Below are 16538 nucleotides of genomic sequence, written 5' to 3' on the forward strand. Positions count from 1 at the left end.
CAGAGGCCAGCACGACAGATCGCCTGGATCACAGGGCAACGGGAACCTTCCCTAGGAAGGGCCCAGCAAAATGCCCAACCCCAGAATTTTACCAGACACAAACTACAAAAGAAACAGTGGACCCCTCCAACATCAGGGCAGAAGAGATGCCCCTCTGCAGTGTTGGAAAGCTGCCTTGAAACAGCCCTCATCGTCCCCAGAGCATTCTACTGCTGCATGCTCTGGGCCTGGGGCTGAGGTGGCCCCAAGAGAACAGAGAACGGGGGTCAAGAAGCAGCCTGTGTCCGCAGACACCAGCGGAAGAAGCTGGGACAGGTCTTCTTGGTGCGACGCCTTCCCTGAGACCCAGGTCGGTGCCCAACGTGGAGACACATCCCAGGGAAAGGGCTCTCCTGAACTAAGGAAGATCTAGTTCCTGTCGTGGGTGGAATGTAGGCCCAAAAGAGAAATGGGAGACCCACTACAGAAAAGTAAAGACTTGAGACACCTGGGTGGCTCAGTTGGTTAAGCATCTGCCTTCAGCTCAGGTCATGATCCCAGGGTCTTGGGATCCCTGCTCAGGAGGGAGACTGCTTCTCCCTCTGCCTGCCACTCCCCCTGCTTTGTGCTCTCTCTCTCTCTCTCTGACAAATAAATAAAATCTTGTAGATAGGCAGAAAGATGATAGATGATAGATAGATAGATAGATAGATAAAGACTTGTATGGCCACTCTCAGGTTTGGGCATGGAGTGCACTCACTAGTCATATATAGACATATAGACATATAGATAATAAGCTTTCTCTTTTTCAATGGCGCATGTTCCAGTATTTTGCTCTGATTTCTACTCACTGAGAAATTCACGATAATCCTGCACCGCTGTGGCTAAAATCCCATTTGCCAATTGTGGGAATGCCCTCACTTTTGTCCTGTTTCTGCTGAGAGGCAGGCGTCTGGCTTCGGGGCCCTAACTCTTACCTGCCAAGGATTCATACCTGTGCGAGGCACACATTCAAGGCAACATCCTCCAGGGCTGACTCTCAACCCTCTCATCTTCACCCCTGCCCAGGGAGTTGCCCCCAAATCCCGACAGAGCATCGCCCCCACCCTTCGAGCCCGTCCACACAGATGGCTCGGGTGCTGGGGGGACAGGTACACGTGCTGTCTGGCTCCGTGGAGATCAGAGGCAGAACAGACGGCTACCAGCTGAGCAGGTAGGAGCAACTTTTGAAAAAGGCAGCACGTGGCTGAGTTTTTAAAGAGCAGGGAGGTAAGACTGGGAAAGACCGATTAATCTGGACTAAGTAGGAGCCTGAATGGGCATCGGATACTCGGAGTTTATCTGACAGACAACAGGAGTGGCGGGGCTCCCCGTTCCCGTGGCGAGTGCCCTTTGGCCGCAGGGTGAGAGGGAGGGGGAGGGGGACACGGGGGGCACCGAGGCTGGCGCTAAAACAGGCTTCTGCGGAACTGCGGGCCTGACGGAGGCACCCAGGAGTAGCGGGACCTGGTGCACTGGGACGCTGCATAATGCCCCCACAGAGACGGGTGTTCTAGGAGCCCCAGAGCCCAGAGGACAAGAGATGGGAAGATGGCTTCAGCTCCTTGTTCAGCAGGACCGAAAGAAGGTTCTAGAACATGGGCGAAGCAAGCATGTTTGTCGAACATGGGAATAGAACATCCTAGGGAGAGAAAGAGAATGAATGAAGGTTTAATCAAAAACCTAAGCAGATCATGAGTCAAAAGCAGAAATGCTTTTGTAGTTATAACATCTAAAAATGTTTAAATAAAAAGGACCTCGTATCTTAAAAGTCCAAAGATTTCTGTGAACTTGCAGTAATAACTGCATGGCCTTTTATCCCTTCCTCAAGATACCTTTAAAGTTCACCGCAGCAATGAGGATTCAACGTAAATCATTCTGTTTCCTTTGAAATAAATACACTCTGAGCTATTTTGGTATGGGTCATGTTTAATATTGGTTTCACAATGTGTAGACACGAATACACGAACAATCTCACATTTAATATTACGAGATTGAGCAGACGGCCAAGTTATTAATATGTGGTTTCAATCCAGCACTCTGGCCTTTTGAGAACATGAGGCGGAATTTCTGAGTCATCGCCAGCAAGGCTCATGGTCTGGCAGCCACATGGCAACCCAAAACACAGGTTGTTTTGTTATAAACATCAAAGGCCCACATTTGACCCAGTGGAGACCCCAGGGTTCAGAGTAACGCAGATCCATGTGGGTCTGAGTCCAGCCACGAGGCCTCGGGGTGCCCATGGGCCTCGCCACAGGCCTGCAGCTCCCGGACAGGGCAGGCCAGGGTGTCCGTTCATTCTGAGGCCTCTGCCCAGGCCCCGTATCTCTCGAAGTTGGAGGCATTCTGGGACTGGAGAGAGAACCCTCGCCTCTTTGGGGACAAGTCCAGAAGGCGGCGGGGACCAGGCGTGTCTTGGCTGGGCCTGCTGTCGGGCCTGTGGGCCAGGCCTAGCAGGTCATGCCGTCTGGATTCTGACTCCATGCCCTGGGACGGCCGCCCTGGCGCTTCAGCAGCTCCTGGCCGGGCCTCACCGGGCTCAGCCAGAGGAGCTGACATTCCCAGAAGACACTTCCAAATACCATTTTGCGTCTAGAGCACAGTTCCGCCGCCAGTTCTCGGATTTCTGGTATGTTCCCCTCCACTAAGCGCCCACTGAGATCCTCTGCCCGGCAGCTTTCTGTGCAGTGGCCCACACGGCCTGCAATTTCCTTGCCAGCGTGACTTCCCTCAGGGACTTAGGCCCTGCTCTCCTAGCCTCCTGCCCACAGCACGAAACAGGTTCCAGACAGAAACTCGAACTCGGACGAGGAGAGCCGGGTGTGGGGCCGAGTGCACACTGCCCCCAGAAGCCTGACATGGAACAGACCCCAGCTCAGCGGCTCCGCCCGATGTCAGTCTGCTCTGTGCCCAGGGCCACCTGCTGGGACTTGCTAGATGTGGAGCTGCTGAGGCGGGGAACTTGGTTCTTTCGGGCCAGTCCTGTCCCTGGCAGGCTGAGCCATCTTTGGTCATGGGCTTTCCGGTCTTCCGGATGGTTCCAGCCGTGAGGCCCTGGAACCTTGCATTCCCCAGCCTCGGGTGGGCAGTTTTGCAGGGAACGCTGAGCCCGGTGCAGCAGAGCTGGGCTGAAATCCACCCCTCACCGGGGTCTGACCCTGTGGGACTCAAGCTCCTTAGCGGCCTCGTTTGTAGAACAGGCTCTTCCTCGGCCTGTTTCAAGGACGGTGTCAGATGACAACCATAAAGCTGTCTAGGCAACATGAAGTACGGCATAGTCCTCTGCTCTGTGGTCAATCGCAGTAGCTCCTTTCCAGGACGCAGTCCGGGCTGAAGGGGACTAACAGCATCTCCAAATGGCAACGAGGCTGGAGAAGGGAGAGCGAGGGCTAGTTCACACATCCGGTCCTCTTCCTGAACAAGCGAAACTGACATTCACAGAGTAAGTACACTGGCCCGGCTTCCGTGGAAACCCTCCCCTTGCACGCCCTCCCCCAGATCTGCTGTAGTGAAACCAGACGGCACAGGTACACTTGCAGGCAGCTCGGGCTCACCTTTGCCAGATGCGTTAAGGACAGTCAAAACGATGTTGAACTCCATCCCCTCCTTTCCTTTCCCCAAACACTAATGGAGAGTGCCATTGCCTGGGATTTTCACTAGACAAAGCAGAATTTGCAGAGAGCGGGGGAGCCAAGGCTCCAGGTGTGGCCGTGATGGAGTTTATTCCAGCAGCTTCAGAGTTAAGTAGGCCACCAGAAAGAGGCCGCTGCTACTTCACCTTCAAAAATGTCAGGGGTGGCCTTGTTGAACGTGAGGGTGGAGAACAGACTGGATACCCAGTGCCTGTTCTGAAGTCGGGTAATTAAGTCAAGAAGCCACACAGCAGGGGCGGGTAGGGTGGGCTCCTGCCCAGGCCTCCCCTGAGCTCTTCTGGAGAGCGACTCGCCTGGAGAGCCCCAGGGGCACCTTGCAGAGTGCTTCCTCCCCGCCTCCCCAAACAAGCAGGACTCCAGGCAGCCTCAGTGCAGATCCTCTCTCACCATCACCCCTGCACAACCCTCCTCTCTGCGTCTCTCTCCAGCCCAAACCAAGATCTCCAGACTTGCATACGGTTCACAAATGAGTGTCCATCGGCATTAAAGAGACGTCAGCATTGCAGGTACCCACTTGTGTTCGTTCCGATTACTTTTCTCCAGAAACCACCGCCATTCAAATGGGCGACTTCTCTGCATGAATATAATTATAGATTCTATGCCGCTAAATAATTACTGATGTTACTGGAAATGAACCTCAGTGCAAAGTAAGGAACATAAAACACACTCAACCAGCCCGCCACACTGATAAACCCAACCACTAAGCATCTCCCCCAGCAACTCCACTCCTGGCCTTGATATTGCCAAGAATCATGGTTCTCGAATGTGGCATGGAGGGTTGAGAAGGAACGGGGGACAGTGCCTGCCGGTCACACCTTCCTGGCTGCACTGTGAAGTCGGGGTCTCTGGGGTGGGTGTACACAGGGGTGTGCACGTGGAGTACCCTCTCCTGTTCATCGAAAGCGTTTTTCTATTTTTATACTTACAACCACCCAACCACATAAACAGGTCGATTCTTCCTCACTAAACAGATGAAAAATGGAACCTGAGGGAAGAAACACTTACTGCACACTTACACTAATTCATTAATTTTCCTTTACCTACCTGCAGTTTAGAGATGAGGAAACTGGGACTCCAGGGGCCACCAGGCCTGTAAGGGTCAGCCTGAGAGTTGCTGTTTTCCAAGGTTACTCTTGGTTACCCCTCTGTGACCAACTAACCCTCATGGTGAAAGAAGGCTCTAGCTCCAGACTGGACCCCAAAGTCACCACAGGGCTCTGCAAACACATTTCTGAATGAATGCAGACATTTCTCCAACAAGAATGCTTCAATTTCTATCATCAAAGTGTGTTCACACGCGCCCTGCCCAAGACTTCCGACGCTCAAGAAGGGGAGTGCAGAGTGTCCTCAACCCACCTACGAACACTGTCAAGAACAGTAAGCAAAGGTAAGCAAACGGAATCTAGAAGATACGACTAGATACGAGTACGTTGTCTCCATCTGTAATATATAGGTGGGTGGGGGATGGGCTACGTGGGGGATGGGCGTTAAGGAAGGCACTTGTGGTAAGCACTGAAAGAGTTGTATGTAAATGATGAACCACTGACCTCTACTCCTGAGACCAATAGTGAACTGCATGCCAACTAACTAGAATTGAAATAAAATAAAAGTAATAATAAATCTGTAATATACAAATGATTCCACAACTTATAAAGAGATAAAGCAGCATTTCTCAACTTCACCACTGTAAAATTTATTTTCACTGACCGAGTGCAGTGTGTGGTTTTCTGTAGCAGGGTGGCTACTTCAAGCTCATGACTCATGTCACATTCCAGCGACAGCAGGTCTGCCACAGCCGAGCCTGTACCTCCAGCACAGTTAACCCTGCACCAGGGCCCGGAGAAGTCTGCACGAAGAGCCTGCCTGGCAGATATTACTGAAAAGTGATGAAATACACATTTCTTTTTATTTCATTTTGAGCAAACATGTAACTTTGTTACCTGATCAATTTTTACCCACACAAAAAACCTGAAGAACCCATAAAATACAAACTTTTCACATATTAAGAATCACCAACAGGGACACCTGGGTGGCTCAGTCGGTTAAGCGTCTGCCTTCGGCTCAGGTCGTGATCCAGGGGCCTGGGATCGAGCCCCGGGGTCGGGATCCCTGCTCCCTGCTCGGTGGGGAGCCTGCTTCTCCCCCTCCCTCCACCCCTCCCTTCCTCCTCCGGCTCGTAGCTCTCTCTCTCATAAATAAAATAATAATCACCAACAAATAACTTTCAAGTATCACACAGAACTGCTGCACTAAAGTAACTCTGCTTACATATTACTAAAACCTGTATTATCTGTAGGTTTTTAAAAACTTTAACTATATTAGTATAAAATATTCAAATAAAACAATACTCCCACCTAGTGGATGAAGAAAAACATCTGGCTTATTTCAGTTGTCAAGAGTACCACCAAAAAAAAGGAAACAAAACTATAATGAATTTAAATTAAGTTTATTCTGTTTGTATACCTGTAAAACACCCCCTTGGGGGAAAAAAAACAAAACAAAACAAAACAAAACCATACACACTGCTCCCCTTGAAGGAATGGATGGGTAATAACACTTTACAAAACGATCTTTGGAATCATGTATAAATGTTGCTCTGAATCTCATTTGTTGTCAGCAATTTCTTCAGTATGTCTGTGCTCTGGGGAATATTCTGGAAGAGGAGAAGAAAGTCATCAGCTCGGTGGGACGGAGAACACAGTCAGAAACAATGGAGACACTCCAACCCCTGCACTCTCAGGCCGCACACAGAATGGCACGCAGAGGGAGCAGGCCCGGCCCTGAATCTCTTCCGGGAGGTAGCACACCGGGGCAGCTACCTCAGCGCTTCAGGACATCGAAGTGTTTAAGGAGGTGAAACATCTAAGCCTGTCCTCCCCTTGCCCAAAACTCTCCGGGGATGCCTCACGGCCTCCACGGCCCTTCCGAGACCTCTGGCGGGAGGTGACCCTCCAGGCCGGCCTCTCCCCCACGGGAGCGCTCGGCTCTGAGCCCGCCCACGTCCGCGCTCCCCGCTGCCACCTCTCCTCAGATGGCCCTCGCCCCACCGCGGCGGGCCCGCGACGGGGACGGGGCGCTCTCCTCCGCCCGGCTGGCACGGCAGTGCTGTGAGCCGCCGCCAGGCCGTGGCGCTCACATGGCTCAAGAGAGGTCCACGTCGGTGGCCGCACGCCCCCCCCCCCAGATCAACAGAGACTGTGAGTGAACTCAGGACGGCCACGTCTGCTCCCGTCTGAGAGACGAACGCGCTCCTCAAACTCCATTAACGTTTACAGGAAGAAACGAACAGCTTAGGACAAGGTAGCTCAATTTCCCCTTCAAAGAATACTCCTAAAAGCTGCAGGTGGACTTCGACTCCACACGACGATTTCCAGTCCCCGGAACGCGTGCGGCGCGCCGTGCCACCCCGGAACAGAACAGCCGTTAACCACAGAAGCAAACCCCACGAGCAGTACGTCCCCCGAGAGCGACGTGACCGATGAAACAACTCAGCTGCCCAGAAAGCTTGCCCGTGACTCCAGCTACTGTGAAATCATGCTTGAATTACACGAGCTTAGTTCTAAGTTCTACTCTTACTAATTCACCAAACGGCTGGGAATGCATTCTCCTGTATGCCAGGTACCTGATGACCTGGGGATACCCAAATGGAAAAAAGGGGTCCATTCCCACGGAGCTGACCATCCAGCAAGCAAACTAATTTAATGAGACAAGTGCAATGAGCTAACTCCAACAGAACTTGCCAGAAAAGGTGTCTTAACACCAGTGGTCGTTCTACAATAGAACAGGACTCCCACTGTGGAACGCCGTTGTTGTCTCTTCCCTGTAGGAGAGAAGGTCTTACCCAGGGCGCATGCCCTTTCAGCAAATCTCTTAGGGAAAAGACAGGAGCTCCTAAACCCACCTGAAATCACAGGCAAAACTTTTTGTGTACATGTTCCAATATGACGTTTTCTGGTGAAAGAGCCCAGGGACACACACACACACACACGGAGAGCAGGAAACGGGTTTATCTCGCCTTCACATAGCCAGTCCCATGCAAAATTAAGTGAATAAACATTGAAAATTTGATCCATGCTGTGCTCAAAAATGCCTTCTTAAATATTACAACCTTCCAAATGAATTAGTCACAGAAACTTCCTGAACAGTCAAACCACCTTTCTACACAGCCATCTGGAATTTCTATCAATGCGCTGCACTGATCTACCATGAAAAAGCATGAACAAAACATTTCTCCAGTTACAGAAGTACATCTAAAAGAGAGGGTGACAATCCAATTCCAAGTGCCAGATTAGAAAGCTTTACTTTGAGAAAAAAGGATCTCTAAGCGTTCCTTAAGTTTTAAATCAGTACCATAAATTTACCATTTGTTATTAAGTTTGTTATAACTCAGGTGTTAAGTCAATGGGCTAAAACCTTACCTTAACCAAACCTTTCAAGCTTCTGGAAGAAAGGATAGGCTTAAAAGCTTCAACTGTGATTAGGTCTAACTTCATCATATCAGTATAACACAAGTACAGAACTGCAGGAATCTTCCACACTTGACAGTAACTCAGAACTATGAATAACACAAGGAAAAAAAAACACTTAAGTCTTCTACTGTATAATTTTTAAACTAAATACCTCTAAATAACAAAGGCTACTTTTAAAAATAGTTGTCTCTGTTGCTTTCCTTAATGTGTTTACTGCCATATCAAACCACTTATGATGCGTATTTTCTTTCAAAGCCAATTTATTTTCGCTAAGTAATTTCTTGCTTTTGCAAATATTGCTTATTTTGCATTTCCCGAATATACTGAGACACATCATAAGTAACTACAAGATTAAAATTTTGCTGAATATAATACAATAAATTAGCCACTTATTCCAGTAAACAGGGGGAAAAACTTACTTATTAACAAATAACAATTATATTAGCTACTGAAAAGTAAGAAACAATCTCATCTTGATGTGATGCTAGGGTATAATTAGTAACAGTAATAAAAAATAAAATATTAAAGAAACTCCAGATTCAGTATCTGGATACTTCTATCTTGACAATTAAAACATCCTTTATCAACTTTCATGCACCAACAATTTACATCTAACATCGGCTTGCATGATGTTATCACAGACCAAAAAGAACCAGAGTAACTCTGCAACCTAACAGTTAAGAACTCTGAGCTGGTCCACAATAGCCAAACTGTGGAAAGAGCCAAGATGTCCATCGACAGATGAATGGATAAAGAAGATGTGGTATATATACACAATGGAATATTATGCAGCCATCAAAAGGAATGAGATCTTGCCATTTGCAACGACGTGGATGGAACTGGAGGGTGTTATGCTGAGTGAAATAAGTCAATCAGAGAAAGACATGTATCATATGACCTCACTGATATGAGGAATTCTTAATCTCAGGAAACAAACTGAGGGTTGCTGGAGTGGTCGGGGGTGGGAGGGATGGGGTGGCTGGGTGATAGACATTGGGGAGGGTATGTGCTATGGTGAGCGCTGTGAATTGTGCAAGACTGTTGAATCACAGATCTGTACCTCTGAAACAAATAACGCAACATATTTTAAGAAAAAAGAAAAAGAAGAAGGTAACAGGAGAGGAAGAATGAAGGGGAGTAAGTCAGAGGGGGAGACAAACCATGAGAGATGATGGACTCTGGAAAACAAACTGAGGGTTCTAGAGGGGAGGAGGGTAGGGGGATGGGTTAGCCTGGTGAAGGGTATTAAAGAGGGCACATTCTGCATGGAGCACTGGGTGTTATGAACAAACAATGAATCATGGAACACTACATCAAAAACTAATGATGTAATATATGGTGATTAACATAAAAATAAAAAATTTAAAAAAAAAAAGAACTCTGAGCTGCTCTCACATCATAACTGTGTGTGTGTGGACAACGTTAGAACTCAAATCAAACACAACATACTAGCAAAAATAAATATTAAAGATTAACAGCAATACATTGGTATCATCATTAACGAACTACTTTAGAAAGACCTCTAATAGTCAAAGTAATAACCAATAACCAATAAAGCACTAACAAGATATGCTGTAAATGTTACAAATTTTAATACCACCTGCTGCAGGAAGATCATGTACGATATTTGGTTGTTCCAGCAGTGAACAGCATGGAGGCTCTTTGAAATTCTGTGTTTTTAGGGCTTTCAGAAAAGGAGAATGAAGGCTGCTAATAGATTCTGAAGTTTTATAGTCAGTAACATGTCGACATGTGAGAAGAGTTACTTGCATATTCTTCCTTGCACAAGAGCCAAAGACCTAAGGCAAAATTGACCTCAAATTAAAATACACACACAGTTTTGTTAAAGAACAGAAAGATTCCCCTAGCTGTTTATCTAACACCATTCACAGTAATATCCCCCCTGGAGAGGTGGTGGAAAAGAGAACACATTTGCTGTCCCCTCACCTGGGTTTGATCTTGGGTCTGTCACTTCCTGGTTTGCTGACCTTTTCTAAGTCACTTTCCTCAGCTGTGAACAGAGGACAGTACTACCCACCTAAGGGGGCTGCAGTGTGCAGTCAATGAAGTCGGGAAGAAACGTACCCACAGCAGCTGGGCTAACACCAGGACTGGCTTCCAGCGCAAAGCAGCTGCTGGACTACGAGATCTCTTCTAATACAGACATTTCTAAGAACACCACTTTACTTGCAAGCTACATTTGGACTAGCAGAATATCAGCAAAAGGAAGTGATCCCCCTTCTCTAATCCATGTGTTGATGTATCCAAGAACACTTTAATAAAGATGTTTCTAAGCTGCAAGGTGCATTCGTAATAGTGTTGTATCACTGCAGTATTTCTTAAATGCATTTTTTAAGTTATTTTGCTTATAGGCAAGTTTTAATCACTCTAGATCTTTATTTTCCCCTAAGTGTGTATTTCATGAAGTTCCAAGGACCCTTTCCAGCTTTTAAAACCTATGGTGATGTAAACAAAACAAGCAGCTATTTTTTTTTTTTTTAAGAAAAAAAGTAAACTTTAGGCCACTCACCTTGTTGGGAAGTATTTTACGAAAGAAGAAAATGGCTATTTCTAATAATAACAACAGAACTACAGATTTTACACATCATTAATGATTTCTAAGGCTAATTTCATCATCTCATAGCTTTGTAAATAAACACAAAATAGTTAACATCAGCAGATACATCCCATTTAAGAAATACAACATCACTCACAAAGCCTAATTTATCAACCTCCCTACAACACCCACAGTCTGAATTCACACTTGACCACTCTGTTAGACTGTGTGTGTTTATCAGGATTTTATGGCTGACATGAACCAAACAGTTAGGGGGATGCAGAGTGTCCCTAAGGAAAAAAAAATACTGATTAAAAAGTTTTTAAGTTCTGGAAAAGAAAAGTCCCATAGTACAAAAATAATAAAATATTTTTGACATAACAATCATCCTACTTAAATTAAAAAAACACAAATTGGGGTGCCTGGGTGGCTCAGTTGGTTAAGCATCTTCCTTCAGCTCGGGTCATGAAACCAGGGTCCTAGGATAGAGCCCTACATCGGGCTCCCTGCTCAGCGGGGAGTCTGCTTCTCCCTCTCCCTCTGCTGCTTCCCTTGCTTGTGCACTCTCTCTCAAATAAATAAAATCTTTATTTATTTTTTTTTTTTTAAAGAGAGAGAGATCTGTTCCTTCGGGGACACAGGGCTCAATCCCAGGACCCTGGATCATGACCTGAGTCAAAGGCAGACGCTTAGCTAAGCCACCCAGGTGCCCCTAAATAAAATCTTTAAACACAAACAAAAATTAACACAACAGTTTCCCACCCTTCAAGACCTGGGGAAAGCTAAAATAATACACTAGAAAAATACACATCAGTACACAACACAAAATCACATATATGATTGTGAGAAGGGCCACAGACCTTCTTGAATAACTCCTCATTTAATAAGATGTATTTAATAACTTTTAATAAATGTTTCCAAGTATGCCAACCTGGTTTAAAACAGGTGTACACCAAATTTATTTCTAATTAATTTAATTTTAATACCTAAACAAAAATATACCTAAGATTTAAGCTCAAATGTTGCTAAGATATATATTTGAGACCTACTTCATTTAAAAATAATATGCAACTGGAGCGCCTGGGTGGCTCAGATGGTTAAGCGTCTGCCTTTGCCTGACTTCAGCTCAGGCTGTGATCTCCAGGTCCTGGGATCAAGCCCCACGTCGGACTCCCGGCTCCTCAGGGAGTCGCTTCTCCCTCTGCCTCCCCCCCTGCTCATGCTCTCCGTCTCTCTCTCAAATGAATAAACAAAAACTCTTTTTTTTAATTTTTTTTTAAAGATTTTTATTTATTTATTGAGAGAGAGAGAATGGTAGAGAGAGACCATGAGAGGGAAGAAGGTCAGAGGGAGAAGCAGACTCCCTGCTGAGCAGGGAGCTCGATGCGGGACTCGATCCTGGGACTCCAGGATCATGACCTGAGCCAAAGGCAGTCGCTTAAAAAATCTTAAAAAAATAATATGCAACTGCCAAAACTATGATTATTCTCTAAAATTCCTAAATTCTTCACTGAAAACTATGTTTTATTGGGCACATAACATGCACAATTTTCCGACAAAATGAAGCCTCAATTAAGCCATCCTAATTCTAAGACAAATGGCTATAATATTTTGGAATCTGGAGCAAGTAGCAGCCAAGTGCCAACCCCCTGAATGCAGCTCGCACCTGTTTCCTGCCTCGCAACCCCAAGCCATCACCAGCCTGCATGATCAGCACTGTCATTGTGCACCTGTGGCCATGACCCTGTTCTGTTTCATGCGAGTAGCTTGTTTTTCGTTCAAACATAACAATACGGCAGCCGGGAAGAATCCAACTGTTTTATGCGTCTATGACCTATAATCTTCAGCACATTTGTTAAATGAGTTATTTTATTCTTTATATTCTGTAACAAATTCCTAGGATATTTTTAAGAAAAAAACAGGGGCGCCTGGGTGGCTCAGTCAGTTAAGCATCTGCCTTCAGCTCAGGTCATGATCTCAGGGTCCTGGGACTGAGCCCTGCGCTGGGCTCTCCACTCAGCGGGAAGTCTGCTTCTCCCTCTCCCTCTCCCTCTGTGCTCTCTCAAATAAATAAGCAAATAATTTAAAAAGAAAAAAAAAAAACAAATACTTCCCTGCCTCGGTATTTGGCTGTGTAGGCTCAAGTGTTAAGACACGGAACCCTTAAAAAAAGGAGCTCACCAGTCGTCATTTCTCTTACCTTTTCCAGCCACTGATACTGCTGATCTTCAGCAACATAGCAACTGCACTGACAGAGGAGGACCTGGAAAATCCCATTCCAAGTTTTTTGTCAGGTCAAAGGAATTTTACACACACTCTGAACTACCCCCATATACGCATCATGCGAATCCTAATATAACCTTTAGGTAACACCTGTTTTCTGAATTTGCTATTGGCTTATTTATTTATCTTTAAAACTTAAGAATCAAACCACTACTGGCAGTTAACATAAGAATGAAGTACACGTTAATGGAGTGACCACAAGAGTTTGCACAGGAGACACTGAATCTACTACCAGTAAATGCTACCAGAATCTTCTTTATGACACAGGAATGACACCAGCCCTGCTGCCCTCCTGGAGGTCACCCACCAGGAAGATCAAACGCAAAATAAATGTAAACACTGTAAAACATAAGCATTATACAAACTCTAGGTGCTAGCAGAGTGAATGTCAGCTGGACAGCATCTCAGCCCAAACGGCACTGTGAAACGGTACTGATGCCTCTGAAGACGGTAGTATTTTAGAAACCAAGTTCCAACCCATATGCTCAAAGTGAAATAATTTGTAATGCCACGATGCCATAAAAGGTTGGATTCCTGATTATTAATGCTCATGGAGTGGTATTATCCACAGAACTCAACAATGTCTTCTATTAAAACATTGCCAGAAATGCTAACACTTAATTAACCAAAGGAGGCACAGAAGAGAAAAAAGGTACATGGGGATGGAGAACAAGAAAAAGACAGGACATGTAATTAACTACACACGTAAGTTGTGCATCATCAAGAGATATCTAACTAAGAAGTGGTACGACTAGAAGAGGTGACAGAAATTTCTCCTACTGAACCTTCACAATCTATTCTAAAATACAATCTTTCCAACTAAAGATCAGATCAAAAACATGATTAGTTTCATTCTTATCTCCTATAAATGCTGGATGTGCATAAAAATCCTTATGCAAACTTAAATAACTTTGGATTACATGTTAAAAAAAAACTAGAAGTATTAAAAAAAATCAAACTTTACAGTTTACAAGGCTAACATTTGGTCCTTACCTTTTGAAACAAGCCCCATTATAATATTAGGGACTTAGTGGCTTCTTCCATTGCTTGAACCCCTGCACTGGCCCGTGTTCAAGAGCTCAGCAGCTGGAGAATGCTACTCTGTCAGACAAGCAGGTGCAGAGACACAGCACCTGCCTGGCCACCTTATCTGCCTGACCCTCAACTTGCCCACTATGCTGTGTTCTCGGAATGGACCCAAGATTAGGATTCGAACAAACAGGACACAAGGAATCACTGCACATCAGCTACAGAATGACTTTCAGGACGTAACAAATCAGGTTAGGGTAAAAGCTCAAGGTCAAGAGAATTATGCTCAGAATGCATAAAGCATTCATTTGTTCAACAAACATTACCTGAGTTTCTAGCACATACTAGCATTTGTTAAATCCTGGGTATCCTGACACAAAGGAGAACTCCTTGCTTTCACAGAGTGAACACATTTTTGCACATTGAGAGTTACCAGCTGAAATAATTTTTTGAATGAGAGCAAGGTGTGAATGTCTACTGTGTGTGGTTTTTTTCTAACAAAGTTATTTCAGAATTTCCTAGAACTTTATCAACACACTGTGTATGCCACACTAATATTTATATAAATAACAACACTGTCTGCAGGCACAATTCGTCAGCCCAAAAGTAGATATAAAGGAACATGAAATTCACACGAACACTAAATGAATGATGCCTAAACAGCTCCCTCTGAAGCATCCAAGGCCCACGTACCGAGGGACTCGATTTCAGATGATAAAACACACAAAAGGCCTCTGCAGGGGACAGATGTGTTTTGTCCGTTGTTCTACACCATTCATTCCAAAGTTTAGCACAGCCAACTTCTTCCCAGACTCCTGAATTCATAACAAATGACGACAAAAACGCTGTGAAAAACAATTCACATCATTTAGTGCCTGGTTCTGCAAGCTGCATTTTCTACAATCAAAAATGATTTCAAGTTATTCTAGAATTTGAGAACTACAAGAGCCAATAAGACCGCTGACCTTATCCCTAAATTTTGCAGAAAAGGAAACTGAGGCTTCAAGAAGTTAAAGGCCATGGCCTAAGTACAGTTGGTATCGAGGCAGGAACTAAGAACACAGGTTTACTGCCGGGCTTTACTGCACTGTCACAAGGCAACACTTGCGGGAAAATTATAGGCCGGGAGAACTTTATATAAATGAGTCAACAGTTATTTACCATGTACTTACTATGTCCTGCAAGCAAGGGCTACCTGATAGGGCAAGGGATCGGCTTCACTGGAGATCCCAAATGCTCGCCCCCAGAGCCTGTGCACCAGCTAAAATCACACAGGTTTGCGTACCTGCTCGTGTACGCTGTCCTAGCTGAACTCTGTGCTGTTCTGACGTTAACCTATCAAATGGAGTCATATATGTACAGACCTTCAAACGTGAGTGCTCAAAAATGTTAGCGACCATCACTATTATTTTTAGAGCTCTCATCCTGTTCTCAAAGGAGCCTGTTAATTCAAAAACATTTAAGAACCACTGGCCATGTACACATGCCACCTCTGTTCCACCAAGTCTGGTCCAAACAGGCCCAGGGGTCTGAGGAAATGTGGATACCTGAACACACTATAAACCCAGTTCCTGGAATTTACAAGTTCCTGAACCGAAGCACACTTCCTTTAAATCTTATTTTTTTAAAGTTTATCAAAAAGATGGTATCACATGAGCAAGCACAGATTTTACTCAGATACAAATTTACTCTGCTATGACTTTTTCTAAAAAAGTAACAGACATTTGAAGTATGAGGGAAAGAAATAAGTAACAAGAGATTTTGGTTTTTTTCTTTTAAAATTTTTTACTTAAATTCAATTAATTAACATATACTGTATTATTAGTTTCAGAGGTAGAGTTCAGTGATTCATCAGTTGCATAGAACACCCAGTGCTCAGTACATCACGTGCCCTCCTTAATGCCCATCATCCAGTTACCCCAACCCCCCACCCACCTCCCTCAGATTTTGTTCTTTCAATCTAACACATTTCTACTCACCTACTGCATTATTTCCTATAGCAATTATGAATTTGGAGCAAGGATATTTTTCCAGCAGAGAAACTTCCAAAGATGTTTTTGTCTGTCTTCGGAAGAGCCGCACCTCCCTAACACAAGAAACAAAAGACAAAACTAAAGCAACTTAAGTATAATTAGTACCGTATTATGAGAAAAAGGATACTAGAGGCATGATTTTGTAATAAGCAATATGCAGGCTTTAATTTCATAAAGAATGTAATTATCATCTAAAGGAAACAACAGATTCAGGCAACAATAACTAACAGATAAAACCATCCGATGCGAAATTCCTGGAGAACTCCACAACGGAGACCAGGCTGCCCACCTGACCCACTGACCAATCTTAGCATCCCCCAAAGTGGCACAAATGGGTACAGTGTGCGGTAAGAAATAGCAGGTACCACCTTCCTGCCAGCAAAATACTGAACTTGCATCTGACCACGCCTCCAAAAGGAACGTCCATCTAGAGAATGCTGGTAAGGGAGACACAGGTTAAACCAGACAGATTTAAGGGTTTGGGACACACAGGTTA

General features: G+C 45.1%; 2 protein-coding genes across 4 annotated transcripts in view; both read right to left on the minus strand.

The window, feature by feature from the left end:
- Positions 1-1927: 1927 nt before the first annotated feature.
- Positions 1928-5716, minus strand: LOC112816804 (uncharacterized). Of its 2 annotated transcripts, none has more exons than XM_073887033.1 (5): positions 5379-5716; positions 5219-5254; positions 4716-5036; positions 3573-3674; positions 1928-3386 (listed from the first exon to the last, which is right to left on the minus strand). In XM_073887033.1, exons 4-5 carry the CDS (start codon positions 3616-3618, stop codon positions 2749-2751), a joined length of 684 nt encoding a protein of 227 aa, XP_073743134.1. In that variant the 5' UTR covers positions 3619-3674; positions 4716-5036; positions 5219-5254; positions 5379-5716; the 3' UTR covers positions 1928-2748. The 2 variants fall into 2 exon arrangements, with proteins under 2 accessions (XP_073743134.1, XP_073743133.1); XM_073887032.1 differs by having other exon boundaries at positions 3573-4244.
- A 385-nt stretch (positions 5717-6101) lies between these two features.
- PSMG1 (proteasome assembly chaperone 1) overlaps positions 6102-16538 on the minus strand; it is an 11357-nt gene continuing 920 nt past the window's right edge. Inside the window, exons 2-7 of one of the 2 annotated variants that reach the window (XM_025863532.2) lie at positions 15989-16095; positions 14703-14854; positions 12898-12960; positions 9741-9939; positions 8090-8226; positions 6102-6324 (exon numbers count right to left, since the gene is read on the minus strand). In XM_025863532.2, coding sequence (XP_025719317.2) covers positions 6250-6324; positions 8090-8226; positions 9741-9939; positions 12898-12960; positions 14703-14854; positions 15989-16095 — 733 coding nt within the window. In that variant the 3' untranslated portion in view covers positions 6102-6249. The remainder of the gene's footprint in view (positions 6325-8089; positions 8227-9740; positions 9940-12897; positions 12961-14702; positions 14855-15988; positions 16096-16538) is intronic. The other variant, XM_073887031.1, reaches the window with a different exon arrangement.

The sequence above is a fragment of the Callorhinus ursinus genome, unplaced genomic scaffold (assembly GCF_003265705.2).
Source record: "Callorhinus ursinus isolate GAN/ISIS: 27379988/994484 unplaced genomic scaffold, GSC_fseal_2.0 scaffold75, whole genome shotgun sequence".
Classification (NCBI taxonomy): domain Eukaryota; kingdom Metazoa; phylum Chordata; class Mammalia; order Carnivora; family Otariidae; genus Callorhinus; species Callorhinus ursinus.

Excerpts from the sequence above, each read along its gene's own strand:
- LOC112816804 (XM_073887033.1), bottom strand. The coding sequence starts at position 3,618 with ATGGAGTTCAACATCGTTTTGACTGTCCTTAACGCATCTGGCAAAG. Across the intron at positions 3,387-3,572 it reads CCTTAACGCATCTGGCAAAG|CCTCGTTGCCATTTGGAGAT; the intron begins GTGAGCCCGAGC and ends TCCCTTCTCCAG.